This window comes from Diachasma alloeum, unplaced genomic scaffold, assembly GCF_001412515.2.
Source record: "Diachasma alloeum isolate Michigan unplaced genomic scaffold, Dall2.0 Dall_scaffold_00216, whole genome shotgun sequence".
In the NCBI taxonomy this organism is placed as follows: domain Eukaryota; kingdom Metazoa; phylum Arthropoda; class Insecta; order Hymenoptera; family Braconidae; genus Diachasma; species Diachasma alloeum.
Window position 1 is genome coordinate 552,225 of NW_021680381.1, and position 14,371 is coordinate 566,595.

At 33.6% G+C, this 14,371-nt stretch overlaps 1 protein-coding gene across 4 annotated transcripts; it reads left to right on the forward strand.

Moving 5' to 3' along the window:
* Positions 1-1,681: 1,681 nt before the first annotated feature.
* On the forward strand, positions 1,682-11,493 carry LOC107037325 (ethanolamine-phosphate cytidylyltransferase). 4 transcript variants are annotated; one of them, XM_015255828.1, is made up of 6 exons: positions 1,682-1,875; positions 3,462-3,599; positions 6,217-6,396; positions 7,825-8,251; positions 9,300-9,520; positions 10,300-10,383. In XM_015255828.1, the coding sequence occupies exons 1-6, from the start codon at positions 1,832-1,834 to the stop codon at positions 10,304-10,306; spliced, it is 1,017 nt and encodes a 338-aa protein (XP_015111314.1). In that variant the 5' UTR covers positions 1,682-1,831; the 3' UTR covers positions 10,307-10,383. The 4 variants fall into 4 exon arrangements, with proteins under 4 accessions (XP_015111314.1, XP_015111313.1, XP_015111311.1 ...); XM_015255827.1 differs by lacking the exon at positions 10,300-10,383 and adding an exon at positions 9,819-10,268; XM_015255825.1 differs by having other exon boundaries at positions 1,683-1,875; positions 10,314-11,493.
* The last annotated feature ends 2,878 nt before the right edge of the window (positions 11,494-14,371 follow it).

Below are 14,371 nucleotides of genomic sequence, written 5' to 3' on the forward strand. Positions count from 1 at the left end.
CCGAAGCACGTCTAAAAAACTTCGTTAAAAAAACCTGGTTAAATTCAATTTGGAAAAGTGAACTTTTGGTTAATTAAACTTTTGTCAAAATGAACCTCCATCAATAAAATTTTTCGATTATCTGGTCCTTAACCCGAAGAGGTAAATTGGTTAAATATATATTTTTTTATTATTCAGGATTGATCAAATATGTAGGCGATGTTTTTCGCTCAAGCACAGATTTTTGTGACATTATGTGGATTTTTCTCTCAGTGTATCGCTTTCATCTTCGAAATCGGTCAAAGGACACCCAAACGAATTTTTTAAGCTATCATTCAATGATTTCAAAATTTTTTTTTAGTTGTCGCGAAAAAAATTTTTTTTTGAAAAATGTCGGGCTCAACAAACACCTGCATTTGGGGGAAAAAAAGATTCAATTCTATCCATTCATTGACAAACAATAGAAAAAAAATTTGTTTAACATACGTACGGACACGGTCCAAAAATTGCATTTTCGAACTTTTTGCATCATAATGGATCGATATAACACGGAAAATCCAAAACTTAAATTTGAACGATTACAGTGCTTCCATTCGGAAGCAAAAAAAAACTGAATGAAAACTTATTATTCTCATCAGTATTCCCAAGAATTAAAAAAAGTTGATAAACAAAAATTAATTAAAAAAAAATAGTTTTGCTTGAATTGCCTCAAACAGTCGTTTTTCGACTGTTTCATTTTGCTCTAATATTTCATTTTGGCCCACTCTCCCCTATTTTTTTTTTAATTTTCGACATTAAAACTGCACGGAGAGAAATATTCAGTAAAAATTACGGAACTCACAGTTCGCTCACCGAGCACGGAATCGACTCAGAAAATTTAAGTGACGGTATCGTAATTTTTCACAGGAGATTTAGGTAAAAATTACTGAACGCTCTGGAAAAATTCCGTGATTTTAGGTAACAATTACGTGACAGTTCCGTAAAATTTTCCACATTGCACTCTGGAATTACGGAAAAGATACGTAATTTTTATTGAATATTTCTCTCCGTGTGAAGTAGGGAGGGTAGGGTAAAACGGACACTTGACTTTTTTTGGAATATTCATGACGTCTTGAATTGTTCATGAAACGGAATAATTTTATTTTTCAATTGAAAAACCACGGTTCCTCTTTGTGATGAGCTTAGACTAAGCTCAATTGATAAATCTGCTTCTGAGTTATGAATATTTTTAAAAAAGTCAAAAGTGTCCATTTTACCCTACCCTCCCCTATAGCAAACTCACCAGCACGTGTCAAATAAGGGCCCCTGCAATTTCGGAACTCTGCCGCGGTTTCCCCTTGAATTCGATAAGCATTAAATTTCGATTGAATCTAAAAAAATTCCACAAAATCATTCATTCATAAACAGTAGTAATGACTCATCGCCGGCAATTTCCCAGCAATATATCGAACGATAATCAAGTCGGTAGGTACAGACGGAGATCCATACGCGAGACACGCCTTTTTTGCAGACGCAATTGTTCACAGAAGAATAATGCAATGAATTATTTTCATCGATAGACTCCTACTAATAGTTGCCCCCAAGCCCTCGCCCGCCACCGATGTAAATTCACGTACTCACGATCCTACATATTTGCGTGACATCATGGGTGTAGAACAGGTGGGGGTTCCGACATTAAAAAAAAAGACAGCTGAAGCTTTAACATGTCTGACGTGCGCAGTATGACCACCAGTGAGTCGTGGAAGCCCGAGCGTTGAGGAGTCCCGTTTCCTAACCCTCCTGAAGTGCCCGGATTCCGAATAAAACTCATCGACGCAATTTTTAATCAATAATTAACGTTAAATCTCCAATTATGACTGAGGAACGAAAGGAAGTTCGTGTGTGGTGCGATGGCTGGTACGTTTCAATCCCATTTTCTCGTATTTTTCCGCAATTTATTGACAGATAAAAACATTCACGTGGGTTTGACATACCGCAAATATGGATACCCAATCTTGAGACCAGGGCAATAATGAAAATTCATAAAAGAAGGGGGACTTCTCCACGTGAAAATGATGAGTCACTCTTGACGTGTCACTTAATCAGTCGAAAGAGCATCGGAATAAATGAAAATGAGTAACGATGATGGTGGTGTTGGGCCACATTCGGTCAGGTGCAGAGGAAATAATAATAAATAAAGAAAAAAACTAAACTCCATAAAGTATAAAGTAAATTCAGTAGCAAAGCGGTAAAAGGGTTTAAGGTGAGACTACTATGAGTTTTGAAAGTTGTGGGCTATTGGAGTGAGGTTTCTCACGCATTGAAGGTCGATTATATATGTCTAAAAACGAATAATTTGTGCAAAAAAATTAAAATTAAAAATTATTTAGAATGTTAAAAATAGTCCAGGGCCTCCAATTTTTGAGGTACAGAGGTTTTTTTCAAAATTTTTGACAAAATGTGCACAATAACAATTACGCACATCTAATTTCCTTTTGTTTAATATAGGGGAGGGTAGGGTAAAGTGGACACTAGATTTTTTTAAAATTATTCATAACTCAGAAACAAATGTATCAATAGAGCTCAGCTTAGGATCATCACAAAGGGAAACAATTGTTCTTTGTTTTGAAAAAGAAAGATTAAACTTCATCAACATTTCAACCCGTCACTAATATTTTTAAAAAAATCAAAAGTGTCCATTTTACCCCAACCTCCCCTAAAAATTTGCGATAGTCACGTAAAATAGGCAGAAAAATTATCCTTAAAATATTTAAAATATATTCTTGATTCTTTCAGAAACATTTTTCGGGCTATTTTACATGAATGGTGCAATTTTTTATTTAAAAAAATAACGAAATGAGGTGTGTAGGAGTTGAATTTCAAAAAACTCACTCGTTATTGTTATTGCACACATTTTTTCAAGAATTTGGAAAAAAAAGAAATCTCTGTACCTCAAAAATTGGAGGGCCTGGGCTATTTTTATCATTTTAAGCCTCTGCGGAGTAAACGAATAATAAACAATTTTTTTTTTCATTTTTAGACGTATATAATCGATCTTCAATGTATGACACATCTCATTCCAATAGCCTGCGAATTTTAAAAGTCCATTTAGCCTTAGTTGAGTTTTCCAGGAATATCTCCGAATCTAAAGGAGATAACGACATTTTCGTAATAACCTTTTTTATGGAGCGAGAAATACGAAAAAGTGGAAATCAAGGTGAAACTATTGCACTAAATGTGTAAAGAATAGTAGAATACCTTAGATCATCCATTCATTATAAATCGTCGGAGACAAAAAAAGGAAAAATGCATAAGATATTGCTGACTCAAGTCAGCAATATTTCAGAATAAGGAGAATGAGCGTTAATTCATGAATAAAGAAATTAATGTGTTGTGATAATGCAAGTTCACTGAATTCGTTGATATCCCCATGCATGCGAAAAAGGACTGAATTTCATTTTTTGTACAAATTTTACAGCATGAGGATTTAATTTTTGTTATAGTTACGATATGGTGCATTTCGGCCATGCAAACTCCCTACGACAAGCCAAGGCCTTGGGTAATTATTTGGTAGTCGGTGTCCACACAGACGAGGAAATATCCAAGCACAAAGGACCCCCCGTTTTCACCCAGGAGGAGAGGTAAATAATGTCAATGGACTACACTAATTGTCGTATCGTGGACTTGAGGGGACACAATGTGTGAATGAGTGTGGAAAATACCCAGTTACGATAGCACAATCGAGTGAGGAAATCCTGGATCCTTGACCCTCATTTCCGTGTCTATCTTATTAACTATAGACCTGTGAACCTCCACAATGGGACTCCACGTTAATCAATATCGTGAAATATATGCTGGTACATTTAAAACACCAGTTGTAAACGATTTTTACTGGTCATTAGCGGAGGGGATGGGCGTCGTCACTAAATTATTTATGGCTGGAATATATTGATGGCAGGGCGTTTTAATTGCCCGATTTATATATCAATGGACTTGAATGGAAAATATTTATTATAAATGAAATGTTAATCGTGTGAAATGTCACTTATCCCCCTCCTGAACTCAATATCAGGTCCATTAAAGTAGTATTTTTGAACTCCACGTAAGTCGTTGAGTGTAGTGAGCAAAGATAAATTTATGATACAAGTTAGAACAAGAGGACAGTTGCATTTTTTAAATAAATGAATATTGTTATTGTTGATGATAAATTACCAGTTTGCTCTTAAATGGATTCTCTTCTCTTAATTAATTCACTATTATCTTCTTCTTTTTTTCATGTCATAGTACTATCATCAATTGAAATGTCACAAAAATTATGGGTATTATTTTGTTCTGCTAAATAATTCTACATTCAGATCCTCTCAAGACTCGAATTCGTTTTTAGTCCAGGGTTAATCTAGGGATAGCCATATCCATAAATTATAATTGCCGTTAAATTATTAAGTAGTCAACTAGTTAATATCACTCTTAAATTTTAATTATTGAAATAATGATCACTTTAAGTATTCAAATTCCGAATTATTTATTAATCAGTAATTTAGCTAGGAAGATTGATGATTATTTGGATAATTGGAAATCCCGTATAAGAGATTTAGTATTATTTAGTTAATGGAAAATTTGCAGATCCGTATTTAATTATTACATATTTAATTCACTATCACTTGGAAATTTAGATTATCCATTATTTTAGTATTTTTTACTTTCGATTAGTATATTTAAACCTTGATCAACGTAAATCGGAAATTTTTTTAATATTGAAGAATTGGAAGATTGATGGCCATTCCTGGTTCAATCAAGGTTTAATCAAGGTTTAGTCAGTGTATAGCCGGGGTTCAATAAGGGTTTATTCAGGATTTTGCCAGAGTTCAACCCAGGTTGTGTCAGAAGTTAATCGGGACCATGAATCAATATGAATAAGGATTCAACATAATAGACTGGTACCTAAGTTTAATAGAGATAGAGATTTTTATATAAAAAGCTCATGACGGTATTGTGTAACTTGATAAGCAATGATGCTGTTCTCATTATTTTTCAACTTGATTAAGAAGGCATTGAAATATACTTTTCAAACCCTCATTTATCATGAAAAAAACAATTTTCTCTTTCAAATTGCAGAAACAATGTACTGTAACCCGACAGCGAATTGTTCATCCCCCATCATATTCTGTTAGAATCAAGAGGGTATTGTTATCTATTTTTTGAGCCCTGACTAATTCCATTTTGATGACAATTTTTTGAGTGACTAGGCGGGACGCGCACTCTGCGCGCGCTAGTCAAATTGCTTGGGATCAATATATGTCGTAATTTTTTAAATTCCAATTCCCCTGATTTCCACGTTCTATAACAACAAACACCCTTTGAAATAGTACATGAATAGTTTCATTCACTTGACCAATAGTGATAGAACAATCGAAACCAAGGTGAATTTACAATAAACATCACGAAATTTAATTTTTGGATAAAAGCTCTCATATGTTAAGGAAGGAGATCAATCATTCTATCAATTTTTTTTCTATACAATACGAACATCTTAACGAACCCAAGAATATTGGAAGGGCGAAGCCCCCTATTTTAAAATATTGAATCCCGCATAACTTCATAGTAAGGCCTACGTTTGCTGCGTATTATCAAGTTGATATCTGGATAATCAACTTGGGTTGGTGAATTAAGGCCTGATCGTATCAAATAAGTAAGCCCTAGGGTAAAATTGATTCTCGTGGTGAATCATTTGCTAGGGGACATCAATTTGAATATTTAGCCTGAAGGATAATTTGTTATGTATGCCCTACCCTCATTTGAGTTAACACTGATTTAATCCTGGTGTTAATCAATTTCTCGTTTCCTTCCTGTGATAAATTTTAGATACTCCCCCCGGTAGAATAATCCGTCGAACTTCCAAATTTACATTTTCCCTAACTGGAGCCCGTGAAACCGGGCCTAAAATTCTTATCAACATGAAGCAGATAACACGATTGATTATTTGAAAAGTGAAAAATTTGTGCGTGTTTTTAGTTGAGAATAAAAAACCTGAAGAAAATGCTTTCTGAATGTAAACATTGAAAAATGAGAATGACTTAAAACAAACCGAAGTAGAAATAGGGCAGCAAACACTCGTGACAGTCGCCTTTCTCTAATTATCGGTCGCACGTGCACCAACTTGAAACAGGGAAATATTCCATAAAGTCAGCGACGAAGTTCCCTTACATTCATGAATAAAAACGAATGAAAATATCGAATGATTGTTGTTTATTCAAACAGGTACAAAATGGTGAGGGGAATAAAATGGGTGGATGAGGTAGTGGAAGGCGCCCCTTACGTCACGACCTTGGAGACACTGGACAAGTACAACTGTGATTTTTGCGTGCATGGGGATGACATTACGGTGACTGCTGATGGGGTCGATACATATCACCTTGTGAAGGAGGCTGGTCGATACAGGTGAACTACAGCAGATTCACCAAAAACCCAAGTTATCACACACATACATACAGACATGACCCTAAAAACATCATTTCTTCACGTTTCATAACATTCTAGACCATTTGCCATCAAAATTAGAAAATCGAAAAATCGCTCAAATACAAGGCTTTCATTCGGAAGCAAAAAGAGATGAATAAATGGCGAAAAAAGATTTAGAAAAGGATAGGAATAATAAAAGAAAAGGAAGGACATTACAAACAAGACGAGTATTTTGAAGAAAAAAAAATTGAAATCGGTTGAGTAGTTGATGAGATATACAAGAAAATATATTCAGATACAAACTTGAATACCTCCCAAACTAATTATCTGATTTAGCCAATTTTCAGTACCAAATATTTCAATGCAGAGAGGAAACTTCATGCGAAATTTCAAGTGAATATATCGATTTTTTCGAAAATTAGAGTGCAAATAAGCATTTTGAGGGAAAAGCCGAGATATAAAAATATCTCGGAAACTTTGCATGAACGGGCACATACATTTTGATTGTTTGAGATAGTGGACATCAAGACGAATATTTTGAAAAAAAAAATTGAAATCGGTTGAGTAGTTTTCGAGATATTTGCGAAAAACGATTTAGAAACAAATGGCGATTTCTCGAAAACAGCTGGATCGATTGGGCTGAAATTGAGCATAGAGTTAGTCATCATTAATACCTATAATCTGACAATATTTCAGATTTTTCGGAATCATTTTAGTCCTTTAATTCTCCAATTTTATAAAAATTGACCATCAGATGCACACGGGGTGGTCAAACTTCGTATTTTTACGTTTTAGACCATTCTGCATCGTTTCCAAGCAAAATTAGAAAATCGAAAAATAGAACGATTGCAATGCTTCCATTCGGAAGCAAAAAGCTGAACATTTTCAAAGAGCGTTGTTGAATAATATTAGGAAATAAATCCAATAGGGAAGAAATGGCAAATTAATAATTTAATTTATCTAATGGCTGTTAGATCGTCATTTGTCACAGTAGTCAATGGCTGTCAGATCGTTAGTTACCATGATAAATTATCCATTCACTATTTCCTCTCTATCGGACTTATTTCTTAATCTTTATCAAAAAAGCTCTGAAAAAATGCTCTGAAAATGTTCATTTTTTTTTCTACTTCTTTTGGTTGTAAAATCATAATTTTTAGGGACTCCTGCGTGATATAAAATCCAATGGAAATTGTGATATATTTTACATTATAAACATGGAAAAACAATCGAGATAACGTTCGAAAGATGATTTAAAAAAACAATATAATGTACTTCAATTGTATGAAGCTTCATGAAACGCTCTCATCTGTTCAATCACTGGTCTAGAATAAATCTTATTCGTTCGAACACTGGATAATCCCCCCTATGGTCCGCAAAAACAACAAAATACATTGTATAAATTTCCAGGGAAGTTCAGAGAACCGCAGGAGTCTCAACGACAGACCTAGTAGGTCGTATGCTCCTGATGACCCGTCAGCACTTCAGGCGGGGTGAAAGTGAATACAGTGTGGACAGAGAGCCGAGCAAAAGCATGGGGCAGGACAAAACAGCCAGGAGTCCGTGGACCGGCTGCTCGCAGTTTCTTCCGACGACCCAAAAGATTATTCAATTCAGCGATGGGAAGAGCCCTCAACCTGGCGATAGAATTATCTACGTCGCTGGGGCTTTCGATCTGTTCCATGTGGGCCATCTTGACTTTCTGGAAGTTGCTAAGAAAGAGGGAGATTACTTAATCGTTGGCCTACACACCGACCCCGCTGTCAATAGATACAAATACGGAAATTATCCTATTATGAATCTACATGAGAGAGTGCTGAGTGTGCTTGCATGCAAGGTGAGGTCGTTTTCGATATTGGTCGTTTTCCATATTGATAGAAAAAAAACATGTTTTGACACAAGACTTGCTTAACTCAGTTGAGGTCTTGTGAGCGTTCAAGTATTATTAGTTATTTTTGCTTCTGAATGGAAGCATTGTATTTTGATATTGGATTTCTATTCAATTTCCATTGAAAATTCTATGAGTTTTTGGCCAATTATTTTCTTTTGAACAGAAAATTTCGAATAGAAATTTTATAGAAGAAGTTAGTACAATTTCATCTTTTTCTATGGAACTTTTCCTCTCGGACATTTTCTATACTAAACTCCCATTGAAAATTCTACGAATTTTTGCCGGTCCTTTTGTTCTAGAAAATTTCAAATAGAAATTTCATAGAAAAAATCAGTACAATTTCATCTTTTTCTATTGAACTTTTCCTGTTGGACATTTTCTATAGGAAACTTCCATTGAAAATTCTATGAGATTTGGCCGATCCTTTTTTTTGCAGAAAATTTCGAACAGAATTTTTATAGAAAAAGTCAATAGAATTCCACCTTTTTCCATTTTTCTGATTTCTATCAATTTTTATGGAATAATTGAACTGAAATTTACAGTTTCCATTAGTTTTTTCTATCAAATTGTGTCTTTTCAATGACGAGATTCCTTTAAATTTCAGTGAAACATCACTTGATGACAATTTCCAAAAAGTGTACCGGAAATTTCTGCGAAAAATTGCAAACAGTGTACTGTTATAAATGACAGTTTTCGCTTGCACAGAAAATAACAATAACTTGGAACAACCGAATTTAATTTTGCGACTATAAATGTTCATTTCAGAATTACAATCCGCAAAGTTTCAGTTCAAAATCCTTTATTCTTGAAAATTTTCAAACAAGACTTGTTTGACAACATGTTTTTTTCTTTTCAGTGCCGTTTTTATTACGTTCTTTCATTCAATTGATTGTTTCAGCTATTAATGATTCATGAAGTCTTCAATCGATGATCCTTGATATGAATTATTCAAACATGTTTTTGTTAATTTTTTCATTGTTTTTCTTCTGTGCAGTATGTCAATGAAGTTGTCATTGGAGCTCCATACGAAGTAACCAAGGAACTTATGGAGCATTTTAACGTCTCAATCGTATGCCATGGACAAACCCCGATACCCACCTGTGAAGATGGTGCTGATCCCTATGCAGAGCCCAAACGACAGAATAAATTCAAAATTCTTGACAGTGGTAATGACATAACCACAGAAAAAATCGTTGAGAGGATCATTTTGCACAGGTAGGATTGTCATCAGGTTGATTGTTAAATTGAGAGATGCAAAAGAAAGTTTAGTTTATTGATCAATTGTACATAAATTCCCAAATCCGTTTTTTTTGCATCTCCGGAGTGTCGCTGGGTCCACAAAATGTAATAATGTAATTGTTTACCTGCGAATATTGCACTTGTTATTTTTTATTTGTTTTGTATTTACGTCGTTGTTTTTTGGAACCACAACACTTACCCATCATTTATTAATTTAATTCAGTTAAAAAATCATACAAATTGTATGCATCATTTTTCCCTTACCTCTCCTTAGGTCTGACGAGCTTTATGCAATAGTTAAGAGCTTGACCATCCGATAATGCATCCGATAATTTTTTTTGTAATATTCATTTTTTTCTTTGCTCGAGAGAATTCTATTTTTCGAAATAAATACTACATTTTTCTCTTCATTTATTGTGTTTAATGCTTAATTTATCAATCACACGATCAAACACACATTTTCTGGAATAATTGAAATAAGAAAATGGCGTTGTACATGTTTTCGATTTTTTCTTTCATTACATGTGTCACTCTCTTCCGTAAATCAAATATTTTTCATCGTTTGATTTTCTTATTTCAATTGCAAAACTGCGAGATGATATTCTGGAGAGCATACAACGAAATAAAAAAAAATCCATCGACTAATTTACATCTTCAATTTGAATTTCAAATCCATTATTTTTTCTTTGATGTTTAATCATTGTGTCTCGTTTTTCGAGTGTAGATAAATCCAGTGATATTACGTGTTTATTCAGCGTTTAAATTGCAGGTTGGGATTCGAGGATAGAAATTTAAAGAAGGAGAAAAAAGAGTTGGCAGTTTACGAAGTCCACGTCAACTCGCAAAAAAAGGAGACACCAGAATGCATATAAAGAATAGAGAAAAATCTCAATTTATTTCCTTTAAATCTCAAAGACAAGAGTTATTGATCATCTCTAAATTACTGTAAATATCTTATGTCACGAGAGAGATTACTAGAACATTTTTTTTTTAATTTATTGACAATGAAATTTGATCTGCAAAGTTTCTTTCGAGTTATCACTCAAATCGATCAAAAAAAGACTTGATTATTGTATTACATAAATTAATGAATAAATCTAATGGACACACTTGAGAGATATTCTTTCGAATTATGGGGAAAGGAATTTTCATGAGATAAAAAAGTACCAAAGAAAACAGTCAAGTGTTCATTGAATAAAACTGAAGTCGCTCAATACTGCTCTACTTTATTATTCCATAAATTATCATACATTAAATACTTAGAGAATTGAAACGGATGATGTGAAATAAAAATTTCTGTTGTGCACGTGATATCTTTCTGTATGAATTCCATGACAATTCAGTGAATTTCGTATGACAGGGAGATTTGCTACAATTTTTTCTTACTGAAGAAATGATTGAAATAAATTGTTTAGACTTTGAAAATATTAATATGTGAAAACATTCATAATTTTATAATTTCATGTATTTAATGAAAATGGTCAAAAACGTAAAAAATTGTCAAGTGTTTTTGAATTTGTGGTTTTTCAATGGTTTTTTTAATTCGAAAAAAAAAAAAATTCGCGATTTTTTTTTCCATAATTTATAGATAATTTGACATAAATAATCGAATAAGGGAAGAAATAAATGTCAGGACATATCTCTCTGATGTTGTAGATATCAATTAATACTCCTATTTAATATTAATACAGTACAATGTCATTTACTACTAATGTAATCAACCTTCGACAATTCTCACGAGCGTGAAGCATTCCAGAGTACTTTAATAGCCCGAAGACACGAATGCTTGACCATGAAAAACGTCGATATAATTTCCTGATTGCACACCACAGGAAAATTATCAAAACGGACAATTATCCCCATGAAGAGGAATTCTCTCGGAATTGCTGTGAACTTCTGAAATTTTTCTGTTGGTGTGCAAAGAAATAAATACGGCAAATGATAAGATATTTACAAAGTGAGATATTGACCTTCAACCAGCCCCATCCTAAGTCTTAAAATCTCCTCCACTTTCTCGAGTGAAGGGAAATAATAGTGATGAATTAATGAGCGAGTGTATCGCTCACTTGATCCCCATCAGGTCGCGTTATAGCATTGCTCTTGGTGAAATATTGAAGTAAGATGATGAGTTGATGATGGTGATGATAAACTTTAATCCTAATTTGACTCGTGAGCAATGGAGAGTGGAGCAAGAGGGCCTGGGGTAAAAGGGATCCTTTTCACTTCTTCAAGGAGAATTTATCAATGGAGCTCAGTGTAGGCTTATTCCAACGGGAAAGGAATGCGCTTCTTATTGAAAAAAAGTTATCTAATTTCCTGGAAAATTCAATGAGTTATTGAGGAAAGACTACTATAAACGTTCAATGCTGCGGATTATCAAAGTAGTTCGAATAGACTTCAGTTGAATCACTGAGTGTAACGAGAAAAAACAATTTTAAAATGCCAAAGGTGTATTTACTTTCGTTTAGAATTTCGTTCAGGTTTTAATCTTCAAAATTCGAGTTATGTTGATATTACTTTAATGTTTAAAAAATGTCTACAATTCAAACAGAAGTCTAAAACAATGTAATTGAAAAAAGTCCAGTCTGCTGAATTTTTAAGATGGAATACTTTTTTTCTCTCAAATTTTACGAAATGCTGTTGTCAATATTTGACTCCTCAATAGCAGAATTCATTTTTTTTATATAAAAAATCGTATGAAGTATTGGAACATTTATCTTGATTAAGATTTCAAAACTAAAAAAAGAGATTTATAATTGTTTTTCTGCACATTTTGCGAAAAATTCTGGAGAAAAATAAAAGTTGTCTATCTCAAAAATTGAGGGCACTACACTGTAAAAAAATTTTGTCTGAATTTTCCGGTACACTTTTTGGAAATTTTCATCGAATTTAATTATTATTGAAACTTCAATGAATTTCGTCACTAAAAATTCAGAATTTCGTGGAAAAATCAAAGAGAACTGTAAATTTCGGTTCTATTTTTCCCTGAAAATGAATAGAAACCCAGAAAATTCCGGTAAATATATTCTTGAATCTTCAGGACAGTGGCACTGAATGCGATTTAGGGGGAAAAAATCATGAAATTTCATATTTCACTGAAAATTCAAAGTAATTTGGCATTGAATATTCATATTAGATTGGAAATTCAAATAAATTAAGGAATTCTCTTTTATGCTGCTTAAAATTCTGCAATTTTACCGTCCCACTGTCCTGAAAATTAGCAGTCAACTGCACTATGAAATTTAATTTTTTTGTAACAGTGTACATCGTTGTTTCGATTATATCATTTCAGACGTCTATACACGGCTAACGGACAATAAATAATGACTATTTCCACAGTAAATCCGTCTTTGCATATATCGAATATAAAGAGAATATATGGAAATCTTCACTAAGGCAACCCGTGATATTTAAAAACTCATAGGAGTCCTCCCTTAATATTGAAAAGAAGTCAAAGGCTTCTGTTTTACCCTCTTCTCCTGTTGAAAATTTCTGCATGAAATTTCTAGTAAAAGATTCTCAGAATTCACGTCAAGTTATCAAATTCTTGGCTGTAAATTGCCAATGCATGTAACATTTCTCATGGAGCACTGAATAGCAGTTCTTCAATCATTTTGACTCCATCAATCCATGATAAATGAGATTTCCTATTCCTAGGGAAGATTCAGAGTCTTCTTATTTTGTCAGAAAAACTAATGGAATTTCATTGCAATGAATGATTCAACATGCATATTTGACGCGTCAGGAGAATTCAGTTCCATTCCAGTATAATTTTCTGTGAAAGTCTGAAAATTCAATAGTGAAGAGGTAGAACTTTATAGGTTGATCTCACCATCATTTCGAGTAGGATATCTCTGAATCTAAGAGGAATAGCGAAATTTTTTGAGGATCTTCTCCGAAAAGGAAATCTCTGCTAGATTTAGAGGTATTCCTCAAAACATTTCTCATGGAGCACTGAATAGCAGTTCTTCAATAATTTTATGACTCCATCAATCCATGATAAATGAGATTTCCTATTCCTAGGGAAGATTCAGAGTCTTCTTATTTTGTCAGAAAAATTAATGGAATTTCATTGCAATGAATGATTCAACATGCATATTTGACGCGTCAGGAGAATTCAGTTCCATTCCAGTATAATTTTCTGTGAAAGTCTGAAAATTCAATAGTGAAGAGGTAGAACTTTATAGGTTGATCTCACCATCATTTCGAGTAGGATATCTCTGAATCTAAGAGGAATAGCGAAATTTTTTGAGGATCTTCTCCGAAAAGGAAATCTCTGCTAGATTTAGAGGTATTCCTCAAAAACAAGTAGAAACAAAGGCATGACCTTTTTAGTTCATTACTCATGAATTCGTGGACATTTAAAATTCTTAAGAACTTCTACTAAAAGTTCCAGTTGGAAATTTTCAATGCTAAATGTGCAATGTGCATGAAGTATTTAATTATTGTTACAGTGAGAGGGCGGGACAACATGGATAGATGTTGGAGCTCAGGGAAGAGCTTAAGGCGCAAGTGTACTATCTTTCGAATGCTATCGGGATTTTTTAAAATCTTTCGTAATCCACAATTGTCAATTGAGTGGTACATCATGTAGAAATTCCCAAAAATTATGATAGAATGATAAAAAATAAAAGAAAAAATTCTGAACTTTTTGAAAGAGCGTTTTTAATTGAGATTCAGAATGAGTTGAAAAAAGTGGGAATTGTCTAAAATATTACAACTTTTTTCAAAGAGCCTTTTCCGCAATAAATGTCTCTGTGCAGTGTGGGAAAAGATTTACGAAATCAGTCTTTCCCCTGCATGATATTGGGTGACAGGCCGCAATTT